Source organism: Mustela lutreola, chromosome 4 (genome assembly GCF_030435805.1).
Source record: "Mustela lutreola isolate mMusLut2 chromosome 4, mMusLut2.pri, whole genome shotgun sequence".
NCBI lineage: Eukaryota > Metazoa > Chordata > Mammalia > Carnivora > Mustelidae > Mustela > Mustela lutreola.
Window position 1 is genome coordinate 201,152,116 of NC_081293.1, and position 17,102 is coordinate 201,169,217.

The 17,102-nt window shown below is 50.6% G+C and overlaps 1 protein-coding gene across 3 annotated transcripts in view; it reads left to right on the plus strand.

The window, feature by feature from the left end:
- UBE3C (ubiquitin protein ligase E3C) overlaps positions 1–17,102 on the plus strand; it is a 110,521-nt gene that overhangs the window by 72,730 nt on the left and 20,689 nt on the right. For all 3 annotated transcript variants that reach the window (XM_059172393.1, XM_059172391.1, XM_059172392.1), the window contains exon 19: positions 13,068–13,280. In XM_059172393.1, coding sequence (XP_059028376.1) covers positions 13,068–13,280 — 213 coding nt within the window. The remainder of the gene's footprint in view (positions 1–13,067; positions 13,281–17,102) is intronic.

Consider the following 17,102-nt stretch of genomic DNA (forward strand, 5'->3'; position numbering starts at 1 on the left):
GAGGACTCGCGGTGTCGGGCATCTTTCTGTGGAGAAAGGTCCCCTTGAGTCAGTCCTCCGTGTCTTCAGCGGTGTGTCTTCTGTTATGTCCTCGTTTCGGGTCCCTTCTCATCCTCATGATGATTTGCAAGTATTTTCTCCCATTCTGTGGGGTGTCTCTTGCTTTCTTGACAGCGGCCTTTCAGCTCCAGAGTGTTTAATTTTAAGGACGTCTTAATGCATTTATTTTTCTTCTGTTGCCTGAGCTTCTGCAGGCTTATCTAAGAAACCCTGGTTGCACGGTTCAACCCAGGGTCCTAAAATTACACCTGTGTGTATCATTCTGAGCCTGGTACTTTTATTTCTTATATTTAGGTCTTTAATCCATTTTGACTTAGATTTTTTATGGTATGATTTAGGATTTTATTTTTCAGTTTTAGGGGCCAGATAAGCTCCTCTCTTTCCAGTTACGTATCATTTTTCGTTAATTTTTGTAGATGGTGTGAGGTAGGGGTCCCACTTGGTGCTGCGTGTGTGGCTGTCCAGTCGTCACAGCACCATTGGTTGGGGAAGACCAACCCAGTTCCCTTGTCAGGAGTCCGTTGACAATGAATGTAAGGGTTTTTTCTGAACTTTCAGTTCTGTTTCAGTGATCTGTCCAGCCATGTGCCGGCGTGGCACTGTGGTAATTACTGTACCTGTGTCGTCAGTGCTGTGCCTGTGTTCATTAATGACAGATGGTAATGGAGCTCGGGATGGTGGAGGGGACCCAGGAGGTCCTCAGTAGAAAAATCATACCCTGGGACGCCTGGGTGGCTCAGTTGGTTAAGCAGCTGCCTTCGGCTCAGGTCATGATCCCAGCGTCCTGGGATCGAGTCCCACATCGGGCTCCTTGCTCAGCGGGGAGCCTGCTTCTCCCTCTGCCTCTGCCTGCCATTCTGTCTGCCTGTGCTTGTTCTCTCCCTCTCTCTCTCTCTGATAAATAAATAAAATCTTTAAAAAAAAAAAAAAAAATCATACCCTTTCTTTTTATCTCTGAGGTCAGCGGTTAACAGCCAGGTCACTGTTCATTTGTTCTGATTCCAAATGTTGCTATTTTAATAATATAGGTTCTCGGTGTTGTCAAGTTTAGAAATGGGCTCTGACTTAACCTCACCATTATGAACATATGTTTCTTTAGTCTCTCCTTATCATCAGAGACAAATTTCAGACATTGACCTGCTGTTAAATTCTTTAACATAACTGTCAAACAGACTATTTTCTACTTTAATTCATTCGAAGGTATAACCTGCCTCTCCCACCTGAAGCCGTGTGCTGGCTTTGGTGTCCGTCTCTGTGAGATACCGTCTCTCTCTGGCAGTGGTCCCCAGGACCCAGCTTCAGCTCCCCCCGGACGATAATATTTTATAACCCATTTAATGAAAATCTTTGAAATGATATACTAGTTCTTTCTATTAAGGTGAGCCTGAGAATCTCCTAAATTAATAGTAATGAAATTAAATTTTAAAATAATAATGGTGAGCCTTTATTTTGCTAGACTAAACTGAGATACTCCCTAAATCTTTTAAGTATTTATTATTTATTTATTTATTTAATCTCTACCTCCCCCCATGGGGCTGGAACTCATGACCCCGAGATGAGTAGTGGCATGCTGCACTGACTGAGCTGGCCGGCTGCCCCCCAAGTACCCCCTGAATTTAGTGGTTCTCACAGTGTGGTTACGGACAATAGGGGAAGTGATTTTATTTGCATGAGTTAAATCTTACTAAAATTTGCTATTATTTTTTTTTCCAAATGTACAAATTGTCCAATCTTGATTAACACAGAGACGAGATAATTAGATGGTCCTGGTTTGCTGAAGTTTTCGGCCTATTAGTTCTGTAAGTCTGGCGAGGATAAACTTTTTTTCCTGTTTATGGGCACGATGTTCCCAGGTGCAGACGCTGTGAGGAAGCGGTGTCCTTGCGGGGCCTGGAGGTCCAGAGCCGACAGCAGAGCACTCTTACTCCTCTCCTCTGCGTTATGTACCAGGCTCTAGGGAGAATTAGGGACCTACACCTTCCTCCCAGAAGTAAAGTTAGTGTAAATTGTATCTCAGTGATGCTCTTTAAAATAGTGAAGGTTAGGGGCGCCTGGGTGGCTCAGTGGGTTAGGCATCTGCCTTCGGCTTGGGTCGTCTTCTCCGGGTCTTGGGATCGAGTCCGGCATCGGGCTCTCTGCTCAGCAGGGAGCCTGCTTCCACCTCTCTCTCTGCCTGCCTCTCTGCCTACTTGTGATCTCTGTCAGTCAAGTAAATAAATAAAATATTTTTTTAAAAATTAATTAATTAATAAAATAGTGGCGGTTAGACAGAACCAGTAACAAAACTCTAGTTCTATGAGGATGGTAGACAATTTAGTTTTATGTATTTAAGATTTTACTTAAGATAGTTTACTGTAAATTCCTAAGGGAATACTAGTTCCTAAAACATCTGATTATTATCTGATTACAAATGGTTAAACTTTGTACCAGCATGTTAAAAATTGTCCCTATCTAAGTGAGCCTAACGGTCTTTCCCTAATAGTGTGGTGTCTGCACGTTAAATCCTAGGGGAAGAAAATTGTGTATTGATTGATTATGATATTTATTGGGTCATAATGTATTTAAATTTTCTTTAATGCATATGTTAGTGATTGTTTACTGTGATAAAGTGCACAGAGGTCTGGAAGAGCAATCCTACATGGAAAGAATTACCTCATGTCACTGGTCACTTCTCAATTAGAAGTTCCATTAGCAGATGATTCCTGCTTCTGGTGTGGGTCGTGATTGCGTTTTATCGCCTGTAAATCAGGCTTCAGACAGGGAATAAATAAACAGCTCAAGGATGTGGTAATGTCATCTTGAACTTTTTTTTTTACAGATAGAAGCACCTAGGTCCATTTAAGCCAATTAAGTTCAGGAATTTATTGAAGGAGCTCTTTTATCATATTTGAATTCTATTTGAAAATGGCTTTTTCCCCCCTTGCTTCAGAATATTGATTTAATTGGAGCAGGATGCCTATAAATCAGATTATTTGATAATATCTTGGTCATGTATTTCCAATTTTTAATTAGAAGACCCTGAAACTTCCATGTGGTTTATAATTTCGTGTTTCAGTAGCATACAGTGCACACGTAAAGTAGCAGAGAGTGTAACAGTGAACAGTTTATCCTGGCATTTTTGAGACCTGGGAAAATTTATTCTTGAATATCATTGGAGTCCTTTTGTAAAACGCTCATTGAATTTGCTGAGCCTTTAAAAGTGTAGATTGAAGTGAGTACTGGTGATTTAAGTTCCGCTGGTCTTAAATGGCAAAGCTTCTCTTTTATAATATCTTGTTTTGAACTCTCCGACTCATTAAGGGTCAGTGTAATTGAGCTTCTTCCTCTGATTGTCATCGGACTAAGTGCTCTTGTCTCTAAAGTTAATATATCTTTTCCCCTAGATTTTTTTAAACATAATATTCAGCAAATAGTTGATCATTCTGTGCTTAGCCCAAGCCTTCCAATCAATGTTGAGACTTTTTTACTTTGATGTCAGCAAATTTCACAAACGCGTCTGGAGCTTTCCCTGCGTCTCCCCGTTCCCCACAGCGGATGGTTCATTATGAGTTTGCTCTCCTTGACCTTCAGCTTGTTTTGGAAGCAGAAAAACCAAAGACCATCATAACTTAAAAGTGGTCCCTTTGTTGGACTCCTGCCCCTTCTGAGGACCGGGCTGGCCCTCACGGCTGCTGACACCCACGGTTTCCAGTCTGCCCCTTCAGCAGCGAAGGGCTCCCCTCTCTGCACTCTCCCTCCCGTCCGCCAGGGCCATGGCGTTCTGTCTACGTTCATTTTATTTCTTCAAAACTGAATGGGAAATAAAAACAAGTAAGTTAGATTGTGTGGTAAAAATCACACATATGTTCCAGAATTCAGTTGATTCCACAACCTAAAAGTATTGCTGTAGCTTTAGCCCGCTGAGATACTTAGCAAAATTCTTTCTTCTCCTGAGTCAAGTATAGAGCCCGCTCACTGTTAAGCTGTCCCTTCTCATAAGTTTGTTGCTGATTAAGTGCAGATCAGTATCATTATACTGAGGCCATTTTCCTTTCTCTAAGCCATGCTGAGTCGTCACCGTGAAAATTAGAAACACAGGGCCGCCTGGGGGGCTCAGTTGTTGGGCGTCTGCCTTCAGCTCGGGTCATGATCTCAGGGTCCTGGGATCGAGCCCCGCATCGGGCTCTCTGCTCGGCAGGGAGCCTGCTTCCCTCTCTCTCTCTCTCTCTCTGCCTGCCTCTCTGCCTACTTGTGATCTCTCTGTCAAATAAATAATAAAATCTTAAAAAAAAAAAAAAAAAAAAATTAGAAACCCGGGCTTGCTGGTCCTGCTTTTAAGTCTGCTGCTCATCTCTGGTCTTCATTTGTGCAGCAAGAACAGTAAAAAAACAAAAATAACGTAAAGCCCACGTCAGTCCGGCAGCGGCATCATTGTGGGGAGCACTGACGCAGGAGTGGCGGTAGGTTGAACCCGGGGTGGGCGGTGTTTGCCGGTGAGCTGGGTACAGGGGAGTCGAGGGCACAAGATGTGATCATGGCCGTGAACCTTTAAATCTGGGCCGTGGAGAAGAGGCTGGTCATGAGGACCTGAGGGCAGAAACAAGAAGGCGGCAAGACGAGGTGTGGTGTTGTGGTTAGCGGTGGGGGCCGCGTACACTGGGCAGGAAGGAGTCCGGGTGTGGGGTGTTTGAAACCAGATCGGGGAGGGACACTCAGGACAGGCCTGAAGACTGGGTGCCTGGGTGGGACAGAGGACGGCAGGGGGCAGAGAGACAGAAAGTCACAGGAGAGCGGACGGGAGGCAGCTACTGGGTCAAAGTCAGGTCGGAGTGTGCAGGAGGCGGCCCTGAGTCAGGATCAAGGGCCGGGGCTGGCGGCCGTGGGAGGGACGCAGGAGCCCAGCCGCTGAGAGTCAAAGCCAGGGACAGGGCGGCGGGCGTCGAGTCCACTTTTCTCCCTCAGCCTCTCCCCAGCGCACCTGCTCTCCCTCTCTCTGGTAAGTAAACAGATTTTTATTTATTTTTTAAGATTTTATTTATTTATTTGACACAGAGAGAGTATAGGTGGGGGGAGCAGCAGCAGAGGAAGAAGGAGAAGCAGGCTTCCCGCTGCTTCAATGTGGGGTTCAAGTCAGTCCCAGGACCCTGGGATCATGACCCGAGCCAAGGCAGACGCCTAAACTACAAAGCCACCCGGGTGCCCAACAAATCTTTAAAAAAAAAAAAAAGAAGCCTAGCACAGCCCACCCTGCAAACGGTGCTAACCATTGCAGTATTATCGGGAATAATCCTTTTTCTTAGAAACGAAACCAGAAACACAAAAAGAAAAAAATGGGTTGGACTTCATCAGAAACTTTTTGCTCTAAAGAACACCATCCAGAAACTGAAAGTCTTCGCATCCGTGTCTGGTACGAGACTTGGACTGGGGTAGAGAAGGGACTCCAGGATCCAGACAGTCTAAGTTTAGAGTGGGCCAAGGACCCGGATGGACATTTCTCCAGGGAAGGTAAGCGAGTGAGCAGCAAACACGTGAAAACGTGCTCACCGTCATTAGTCATCAGGAAAACGCACACCTAAACCGCAGCGCAAGACCACCTCGTGCCCACGAGGTCGGAAGGAGGCACCCGGTGCTGGCCAGGACGCGGGGAAGCCGCGCGCACGTCATGCGACCCCACGGGACACGGGCGGGTCGGGCCAGGTCACACCGACCTGCCTTCCGGGCCAGCCTGTGTTCAGGCACAACGTGCTCACGGCGGCTTTCTCTGTGAAAGCCACGCGGAGAAATGGGTCAAATGTTCGTCATCTGCCCGAACGGACTCGGTGCGTCCACACCACTGGCGACAGCGTGGCCGTGGGAAGGAGGGAGTCCTGACGGCCGCGGGGACACCGGAGCAGAACGGGCTCCGGGACGAGCGCGAATCACAGAGACCGCCGCCGGGGATCCGTCCGTCTGAAATGTCCAGAGAGGGAATCTGTGCGGTGAGAAAGTCGATCGTGATCGTCGCAGGCTGGGAAGGTGCGACAAAGGAGGCCCACGGCGACGGAAGTGTTTCTTCTGCGGGCGATGAAAGTGTGCGGAAGTTGATTGTGCTGATGGTTGTGTAAGAGTGAGAGCCGTTGGGTTTTCACTCTAAAGGAGTGGGTTGTGCAGCGTGTGAGTCCTGTCTCAGGAGAGCTGCTACCAAAAACACAGTGCGATGCCGCGATTTTGCCCGAGCCGGAACGTGTTGGAGGGGTAGCGTGGGCTGGGCTTCTGCGGGTGGTTTCGGCCGGAGGAGCTGTAGCCGCGCTGTGTGTCCCCAGCCTGTAGAGGTTCTCAGCACCCGGCCACAGCGACATTACTTATCCTGGAGGGACGTCCGTATCCTCGAATTTCAGTCTGTATTTTACTATCCTGTGCGGTAAAAAAATCTTCAAACCTGAGAAAAGTTTTCTTTTCGCTAGTGAAGATGTTCTGCCACGTGGGGTCCTTTAACGGAGCCTCCGTGGTTTCCTCAACTCCTGTTAACTCTTTCAGAGGCAGGGACGGAACGACTGTCCTACATCTCCCAGGTAGTCCCCTCTCGTGGTGGGTTACGTTGGCGAACCTTTTGGTTCCTGGTCTTCCAGAAATGCCTCTGTGGGCAGAGCGGGCGGAGCCAGGAAAGCGGGGAGACACACGCGGCAGGGAAGCCTCGGCGGCGCTCGGCTCCGCCCGCTCACCCCACAGCGGGGCTCCGTCTCGGGCTGTCCGGCGAGGAAGACAGGATCTGAGAACTGGACCTTCACGCCCCACCCGCCAGGGTCCCCTGTGGGTTTCTGAAAGAGGACGGTTTCGTAAACTAAAGCTGCCGAAGCATCAAGTGCACACCAGCAGTTGGCCTGAGCAAGGGAAGACCTGTCCTTGGGGAAGGCTTTTCTTCCGGCCTGAGTGGCTGGTGTGGCCCGAGGAACCCCCGCTCAGCGCCCTGTGCTGCTGGTGTGACGGGAGGCACTAGAGGGCCGCTCTCAGAGAAGGGCTCTCGGGCCATGGGCAGGGCCCAGGCGCTCCGCTCAAGGCCACTTGGGAGCCTCTGCAGGGAAGCGGAGGGCCGTGCCAGCACCCTGCCTTGAACCTCAGGGTTTCCGTGATGCCTTTTCTCTGAACACCAGAGCCACTGGCCCCTGCTCCAACATTTGCTGAATCGTGAATGGGCAGAGTCACTGTTTCGGGGTTTTTTGTTCTTGGTTGGTTTTGTTTTGTTTTGTTTCTGTTTCTTTCTTTCTTTCTTTTTTTTTTTTTTTTTGTAAGATTTTATTTATTTACTTGACAGAGACCACAAGTAGGCAGAGAGGCAGGCAGAGAGAGAGGAGGGAACAGGTTCCCTCTGGAACAGATGAGCCCAATGCAGGGCTCGATCCCAGGATCCTGGGATCATGACCTGAGCTAAAGGTAGAGGCTTAACCCACTGAGCCACCCAGGCGCCCCATGTTTTGTTTCTGTTTTTTAAGATTTCATTTATTTATCTATCTGTCTATCAGGGAGAGAGAGGGCAAGACAAGCCCAGGGAGGGGCTCCTGGATGGCTCAGTAGGTTAAGCCTCTGCCTTCGGCTCAAGTCATGATCTCAAGGTCCTGGATCGAGCCCCGAGTTGGGCTCTCTGCTCGGTGGGGAGTCTGCTTCCCCCCTCTCTCTGCCTGCTGCTCTACTTGTGATCTTTCTCTCTGAGTGAAATAAATAAATAAAATCTTTAAAAAAAACAACAACAACAAGCCCGGGGAGCAGCAGGTGGAGGGAGAAGCAGCTTCCCCACTGAGCAAGGAGCCGATACAGGGCTCCATCGCAGGACCCTGGGATCGCGACCTGAGCCGAAGGCAGATGAATGCTTCAATGACCCACCCAGGTGTCCCAGAGTCCCTATTTCTAGAAGTACTGTAGGATATCCAAGAGTGTAAGGGAGTGTGGAGCTGGAGGGGCTGCCTCGCCGTCTTAGGTGGTGACAGCGTGCAGGAGAGACATGGGGATAACCGGACCCGGCCCCATAGTGCAGAACTGAGCATTGGGCAGCGCCGCCACTGTGCTGACGAGAGCTGTGAGCAGTGTGGGAAGACCTCTGGGGTAGGATTGTGAAGACCCAGGGGTTTGAATGGAGCGTGACACACATCGTTCTGCACAACCTGAAGTGTCTTGGAAGAGAAGAAATGGGTTTCTGCAAACAAATTCACGGTTGTGGAATCCAAAGGTGGAAAGTAGTCCCTAGCCCATAGTTGTCACTTAATAGATGTCTCTCGAGTGACTGGGTTGCCGCATGTTGTATGTAGACTCGGGCCTTAGGGATGAGGGGTGTTTTCTGCCCTGTGGGGGTTTATGGTCCTGAAAACCACAGCAGTCCCACACGGAGACCGCGTTTCCTGCTCAGTTGTTCTTGTGGAAGAACAGCTGTTACGTAGCGCATCACTACCAGCCCACGACCTTCTGTACATTTCTTCTTTTATTTGTTTAAACTCCAATGTTAGCATGATCTGAAATAATTAAAATTATCATCTTTTGCTCAGTTAGGGTGGCTTTAACACAAGACAACTCATATAGTTTTTAGATTAAGTTATAAATGTTCGCTTTAGAACTACCTGAAGATTGATAGAGACGCATTTGAAAAGCATTATTTTTTTATTGATTCTTAATGTAGTAAATTACTGAAGTTCTTTGGCAGCAAACAGAAGTGGCCTCCCGCGCGGCTCCCACTCACTCTCCAGGCAGTGCCACGGCTTGCATTAACCGCATTGCGACTGCACTCACTTATATTAAAAGGCTTCTACTGTAATTAATCCTTTTTATTTCAAATCATTTTGGCACAATTTCTAGCTATAAACACTCATAAAAGACAGACAGTTGAAAAATACGTTACAGGTTTTTTCCATATACCTATTGCGATTCTTTCCGTGACAAGTCGTGATTGATGAGCTTCTGGAACAGCTGTGGTTCAGCCGGCTGAGAACCAAGGCCAGGGTGAAAAATGCTAAGTGGATTATTTTGCATAAAAAATAGGCAGTTTTGAAATTGTATAATTAACCTGTGTTTAGAAAATACCTTGATTTATGCTTACATTTGTATCTAAGTTGCATACATTATGGAAATTTAATTTATAATCCATTTAGCTGATGCAATCAGAGTTCTTAGTGCTATCATTTATTAGTGCTTGTATATTAAATGCTCTAAAGGTCTAAACCTGCCTTACGTAAAAAATTGCACCTAAGCATTTACATTTTATGAGTCACAGTGGGATTTCTGTTTAAAATTCAGGTAGCTCGGATCTATTTAACGGATTTCCCTGGTTTATTGTTACTGATGCGCAAGTGGCAAACAATGACCTTACGTATCGAGCGTCCCGTGATTTACGCTCCCGGTTTACTTTAACGTCCGCTGCCCGGATGACGCTTCTCTTCAACACCTGGAATCAATCATGACGGCTGGGACAGAACCTTCTTGGCTTTGAGGCCATCGCTCATTTGGAAATAACGGGATTCCTAAGTGCTGCCGGTTATAGCGGTAGCTGTTCTTAACTCTGAGCAAACTGCGGTTTCTCAAAACAACTCCTTCTTGGCGTTACCAGTGGACAAGTTAAGTGCTGGCCGCCACCGTGTTGCCCATTCTCTCACTCACAAGTCCTGTTCTGCCGCATTTTCAGAACTAACTGGGTGCCCATCCGTCTTCAGATCAGAAATAGAAGCCCAGGGACGTAACAGTTCGGTTTCCCTGGCAGACAGAGAACATCTGAGTCCGAAGGGCCGGGGGGCACCATGAAGTACGTAGTTAACAGAGAGTGAACCCGGCATCCTTGGGGCGTTCACCTCGGGGAGAAGGGCTCATCCGCACTGGGTGCCAGTGGCGTTCCGTGGCGAGAGCCAGTGCAGGACCATGTTTAAGGGCTCTTTTCTGGTTCCCTCCCGTCCTGAGAGTGGGAGGGACTTGAAAGTGTGGGTCTCACTCAAGGTGAACCTGAGCATTCCCGGGGGCATAGGAGGGTTCGGGAAGCCCCTGCGTGAGGGTCCATTTCTCGGCGTGTTAAGGCTCGGGGGTGTACAGCACAGCCTGGTGCCCCCACCGCCTGTTGCCCGTGCGGAAAGGGCACACAGGGACGTGACCTAGCTGAGTCCCCGTCGCCAGGGCAAGGCTCCCAGGCCCAACTCCAAGGGTGGCGCAGGGCTGGTGGCTCGGAGGGCTGGAGCCCCTGCCCCCAGGAGCTGCCAGTCTCCTGTAAGTTCACTGGCACAGCTGCGTCTCCAGAGCCTCATGGCTCAGCTCTCGTGTGTGCGGACAGGGTCAGGCGAACCGCTGAATGACCACCCCAGGGATGACAGTTTGGCTTTGTGGCAGCGTGCTGGGGGCCGCGTTCCTGGCCTGGTGATACTTGGGTCTTTCAGCGGTGACTTAGAGAAGATCTTCGCATACGTCTGCGGCACAGCTCCCTGAGTACTTCCTGCAGCGGGGCCCCCGCTGTTCCCCAGATGAGAATGTGTGCCTCAGGCTCTGCCCCCAGCACCCCAGCTACCACGCGGGGGCCGCGAGTCTGCGCACCCTGCCATTCTCCCGTCTCTGCAGACCACACTTATTCCAGCAGAAAGGGCCGTGGGCTTGGAAATCCAGATTTCCCCTCGACTTCTGTAGAAGAGGGACTCTTGCTTTCTGCTTAGGAGACCTTCCAGATAGGCCAGATGGAGGGGAGACAGCTGGTGTGTGCTGAGCGCGACACCTGGCCTGGAGCTGGCTTTGGCACGTGGTAGCTTGGGTACATCAGAACTTATTTGACGAGACTCGTCAGGGCTTCCAAGTCCATCCTATGTAGAAGAAAATGATCAGAATGTTTCTGAAAACTTTACAACCCACTTCTGATCCCTTGCTGCATTTTTACAGCTTTAGGCCATAGGCGTATTTACCACGCAAGATGAATCTGCCATCCTGTTGGAAAACCTGCATCCCTTGACCCCCAGCCCGTGGACAGAGAATCTGGAGATGAATGTAGTAATAATCACTGAATTTATCTAGCACCACCGGTCATCCGGGAAATGCAGATTAAAACCATAGTGAGACACCCCCTCATACAAACCAGGATAACTCAACGATATTTTTTTTTTTTTAAGATTTTTTCTTTATTGATCTGACAGAGATCACAAGTAGGCAGAGAGACAGGCAGAGAGAGAGGAGGAAGCAGGCTCCCCGCAGAGCAGAGAGCCCAATGCAGGGCTCGATCCCAGGACCCTGAGATCATGACCCGAGCCGAAGGCAGAGGCTTAACCCACTGAGCCCCCCAGGCGCCCCATAACTCAACTTTAAAAAGGCTGACAACACTGATCATCAGCAAGGGTCTGGACCAGCTGGAAGCTTCCTGCATTGCTGGTCATGGTGGGACATGGTTGTGCTTGGAAAACAGCATGTCCTTTCCAGATGCAGCTGAACACACCGCATGCCTGGCACTCCCCTGGGGTTAGCAGGTCTTCAGTCTCTCCTGAGAGAAGCAGAGCGCAGACCCACAGGAAGCCTTGCACTGATGGTCCAGCAGCTTTCTTTACCCTAGCCCCAGATGGGACGCAACCCCCACGTCCATCAGCAGGCCCAGGGCTGGAGATGCCGCATGGCCTCATGTGAATTAGTGAACAGCCTTACGTAGTGAGGAGGCAGACAAGGGCTGTCTGATGCCCTTGGAGGGGGTTCTGGGGGTGGGAGTGGCCACAGAAGGGGGTTGACGTGAGGGACAGGAGGGAGCTCTCATGGGGAGTTGGGGGAGGGGAGGTGCTCTGTATCTTCACCCAAGTGGCCGCTGCACGGGCACAACCAGGTAGTTCGTCAGGCTGTACTCTTAGAGGTTGTACATTTTATTTACTCTATGGTATATATGTATGTATGCTTTAACATACACAAATAAAAAGACAGTTATGCACGTGGCCCTTCAGCAGAACAGTGGGCAGTAACTCCGAGTGGAGAAGTCCTCCGTCAGGGCGTCTGGGTTTGACGCCAGTTCCGCCACACGCTCACCCACCGTGGCCGCACAAGGGCCACGGGAGCCCTATGAGCCCCAGGGCCTGGTCCCTTCGTCTTCGGGCGGGGCGGGGCAGACTGCCGCCGTGGGCCGTGTCCGGCCTGCCCCGGTTGTGTGGTCAGGGTGCTGAGAATGATTTTCCTCCTGGGGGCTGAAAAAGTCTGAAGAATAGTATTTCTTGACATTGAGAATTAGGCACGGTCCAGCCCTGGCACAGCTGCCCTCACTCGTGCACACACTGTCTTCCTTCGTTGCTACAAAGGCTGAGTGGAGGAGCAGCCACCGAGCCGGTCCAGCCTGTGGTCGTGGGTTGAATTGTGACGCCCAAAAAGATGGGGTTCCATCCTAATCCCCCATACCTGTGACCTTGATGTTATTTGCCAGTGAACCTTTCCTGTGAGTCACACCGGGTTAAGAGGGGCTCCCCAGAGCCAGCGACTGGTCTCTGTGAGAGAAGCGGGGAGATGCAGACACGCACCCAGGGAAGACAGCCTCTCGGAAAGGCCGAGTTTCGAGTGACTCAGCTAAAAGCCAGGGGCCATGGGGTACCGTCAGCAGCATCAGACAAGGAGGCCTGCCAAGGGGATGTGCCTGCTGCCGCCCGGAGTTAGACTTCCGGCCCGCGGAGCTCCAAGGTGCTGAGCTGTCGTTCCCAGCCCCCGGCAAGGGGCTTCGCTGAGCAGCCCTCAGAGCCCCCGATGCCTGCGAAGCGTCTGCAGGAACACATGCCCCTCTGTGGCCGCATGGGCGATGTGGCTCTGGAGTGTCCACGGGCGTGCACGCTCTGCGAGGCACCCCGAAGTGCGCTCGGCGTCCACGTTAGCACGTGCGATGCCCTCACATACGCACCAGGTGGCCAGCCTGGCCTCGCGTGCGGAGGGTCTCCGCCAGTGTCTACGCCCACCATCGCGGGCATGGTGAGGGGCGTGTCTGCGGTCCATCCGGGTTCCGCGCAATCTCGGGGTGGGTGGCTTCTCGGGCAGGCTGAGAGAGGAGCTCCTCCGACGCTGACCGCGCTCCACGCTCTCGTTTGCAGGCGCTGTATGAAAACATGCTGGTGGAACTGCCCTTTGCCGGCTTCTTCCTGTCCAAACTGCTTGGCACCAGCGCGGATGTGGACATCCATCATCTGGCCTCGCTCGACCCCGAAGTGTACAAGAATCTGCTTTTCCTCAAGAGCTACGAAGGCGACGTAGAGGAGCTGGGGCTGAACTTCACCGTGGTCAACAACGACCTGGGGGAGGCGCAGGTGAGGGGCCTGTTGTGATGCCGCTGCTGTTCCCACCGGGCGGCGGGTGTCCTCCCGTGTGGAAGTGCTCCGGAGCCGTCCAGTGCCCGGAGGGCTCGACATGGGGCGTGGGGGGCTGGAGACGCACGGGCCACGGCCCCAGTCCTCTGGGATTCCCTTCCCGGGGCTGCTGCTCGTCTGGCTCTTGGCCCTGGGGACTGGGGGTAGCCTGTTCTCGACAGGAGCCGCAAGGGTCCCTGTGTACCTCTGTTCCTTGCCCATTCTCAGTGGACCTCGGGTGCTCTGACGCCGACCGCTGGCCTGCGTGATCAATCTGGTTGGTCTTACTGTCTTAATCTTTTTTTTTTTTTTTTTAAAGATTTTGTCTACCTGTTTGACAGGGAGAGCCACAGCGAGAGAAGGAACACAAGCAGGGGGAGCGGGAGAGGGAGAAGCAGGCTCCCTGCTGAGCAGGGAGCCCAATGCGGGGCTCAGTCCTAGGACCCTGGAATCACGACCTGAGCTGAAGGCAGACACCCAACAACTGAGCCACCCATGTGCCCCCTTTTTAAAAAATATTTTATTTATTCATTTGAGAGGAAGAGACAACATGAGCACAGGGAGCAGCGGAGGGAGAGGGAGAAGCACACTCCCGGCCGAGCATGGAGCCCGACATGGGGCTCGATCCCAGAGCCCTGAGATCGTGACCCGAGCCCAAGGCAGACACTTAACTATTGGAGCCACCCAGGTGCCCATGTCTTTATTCTTCTTAAAAAAACAAAAAACAAACCAAAAAAACCCTACATGTTAGAGATTGAAACTGATTTTTCTAGATGACAGCACTGTCGGGGCCTGATTTGCATTCCACCAAATCTCGCTTCTGAGGACGGCGGGTCGGCTAGCTCTGGGTGCACCGCCCTCCTGAGCTCTCCAGCCAGGATGGTCTCCTCTCCGCAGAGAAGCCGGTGCGCGTGAGCAGGCCCGTCCCACCCCGCGGCGGTGAGCACGACCTGCCGGCTCTGCGCACACTCGGCTACCCCAGGTGCGGTGCGGACAGGAACCCTGCGGCCAGGGCCCTTGGTGGCTGCTGTTTTCCCTTGCCCCAGGAGCCCATGCTCGTCCCTCTGGCAGCCGAGCGGCGCTCCGTAGTGTGGGGATCCGGTCTCTCCGTTGACGGACATTTGAGTCATTTCCACGTTTTAGCTGTTAGGCAGAGTGCGCTAGGGACGTTCTCATGCCACGCGCTCACCGTGGAGGGATCACTGACACCCGGGGTCTCCTCACAGCGTGGGGAGATTGGGGCCGTGGGGGGAGGTAGAGATGGGCTAGACTGGCCACCAGGTGGGACTTGCTAAAATGAGCGGTCGGCGGGGGGGCATTCGGCGTACTTTTTGTGTTCAGATGGTCCCATAATTTGCAAAACCTTTTTTTTAATTTTTTTATTTTCAGCGTAACAGTATTCATTATTTTTTCACCACACCCAGTGCTCCATGCAATCTGTGCCCTCTTTAATACCCACCACCTGGTTCCCCGACCACCCACCACCCCCCCCCACGCCACTTCAGACCTCTCAGATTGTTTCTCAGAGTCCATAGTCTCTCATGGTTCACCTCCCCTTCCAGTTTCCCCCAACTCCCTTCTCTCTAACTCCCATGTCCTCCATGCTATTTGTTATGCTCCACAAATAAGTGAAACCATGTGATAATTGACTCTCTCTGCTTGACTTATTTCACTCAGCATAATCTCTTCCAGTCCCGTCCATGTTGCTATAAAAGTTGTTTCTGATGGAGGCATCATACTCCATAGTGTATATGGACCACATCTTCCTTGTCCATTCGTCCGTTGAAGGGCCTCTTGGTTCTTTCCACGGTTTGGTGACCGTGGCCATTGCTGCTATGAACATTGGGGTACAGATGGCCCTTCTTTTCACGACATCTGTATCTTTGGGGTAAATACCCAGGAGTGCAACGGCAGGGTCATAGGGAAGCTCTATTTTTAATTTCTTGAGGAATCTCCACACTGTTCTCCAAAGTGGCTGCACCAACTTGCATTCCCACCAACAGTGGAAGAGGGTTCCCCTTTCTCCACATCCTCTCCCACACATGATGTTTCCTGTCTTGCTAATTTGGGCCATTCTAACTGGTGTAAGGTGGTATCTCAATGTGGTTTTAATTTGAATCTCCCTGAGGGCTAATGATGATGAACATTTTTTCATGTGTCTGATAGCCATTTGTATGTCTTCATTGGAGAAGTGTCTGTTCATATCTTCTGCCCATTGTTTGATATGATTGTCTGTTTTGTGTGTGCTGAGTCTGAGGAGTTCATTATAGATCCTGGATATCAACCTTTTGTCTGTACTGTCATTTGCAAATATCTTCTCCCAAAACCTTTTTTTTTTTTTTTTTTTAGATTTTTATTTACTTATTTGACAGACAGAGATCACAGGCAGAGAGGCAGGCAGGGAAAGAAGGGGAAGCAGGCTCAGCAGGGAGCCCGATGCAGGGCTCGATCCCAGGACCCTGAGATCATGACCTGAGCCGAAGGCAGCGGCTTAACCCACTGAGCCACCCAGGCGCCCTCCCAAAACCTTTTTTAACGTGTGCAACAAACCGGATTGTTGGAGGACCTTTGAAGTCGTACTTGTTATGTCTCGTTTTACCAGATTTTAAAGTGGCCAATGTGCTTCTCTAATTTTTGGTTTTTAGACAAATAGATCTGTTTTGTAGGGAGAAGCAGCTTTTCTGCCATTCTTATGTAGATGAGTAATCTCTGAATCGAGTAGCTCTGTTTTAACTACAGAACGCTTGTTACCATTGATCTTTATAAATTTCTTTTGCTGGTTTTTAATTCAGGCTTTCAAAGGTCATCAGCTTTGCAACCTTAAAAGTAACTTCATATCAAAACTGTACTCAAGGGGCGCCTGGGTGGCTCAGTGGGTTAAAGCCTCTGCCTTTAGCTTAGGTCGTGATCTCAGGGTCCTGGGATCGAGTCCCGCATCAGGCTCTGTGCTCGGTGGGGAGCCTGCTTCCTCCTCTCTCTCTGCCTGCTTCTCTGCCTGCTTGTGTTCTCTGTCTGTCAAATAAATAAAATCTTCTTAAAAAAAAAAAAAAAAAGGAAAAAGAAGCAGCAGCTAAGCTTAGGGGCATACAAGAGAAGGTGGACGGACGCCAGCAAGTCGCGTTCTCCTGCCGTCGTGGAGAACAGTGGTTAGAGGCCTTGGGCTTTAGAAAGAGCAGGGACATACACGGAAGGAGAACCAGTGTTTGATTCCAAATCCTGGTTTGCAGGATTTCAGTTCCTCAGGGTACAGCAGTCTAAACACGTGCATTTCAGAGCCGGCGGGAAATGAGGAACAAGGAAACACCCGAGGGCCGCCCACCTGGATGGGTCAGAGGAATGTGTGACTCTTGATCTGGGGGTTGTAGGCTCGAGCCCCATGTTGGATGTAGAGATTACTTAAAAAAATAAAATCCTTTAAAAAGAAAAGAAAAAAGAAAACCCCTGAGCCTCCCTTCCCAGGAAGCTGAGATTCGATCCTGGGACTGCCAAACCGTCGCTTGGCCCCGCAGCAGGGACGTCTTCGGGAGCTGGGACGAGAAGCATAGTCAGGTTTACGCGTCCTTGTTCTAAACTCTGGGTGTTCTGGGTGTTCTGCCTGCCTTCGTGGCACTTGAGTTTTAGTCTGTTTCTTGGCCTTTAAACAGCTACTTATTTAGTGGGGTCCGGGGAGGCTCAGTCGGTGAAGCGTCCTACTGATTTCGGCTCAGGTCATGATCTCGGGGTCGTGAGATCGAGCCCCACGTCAGGGGCTCTGTGCTCGGCAGGGGGTCTGCTTGGGGCTCT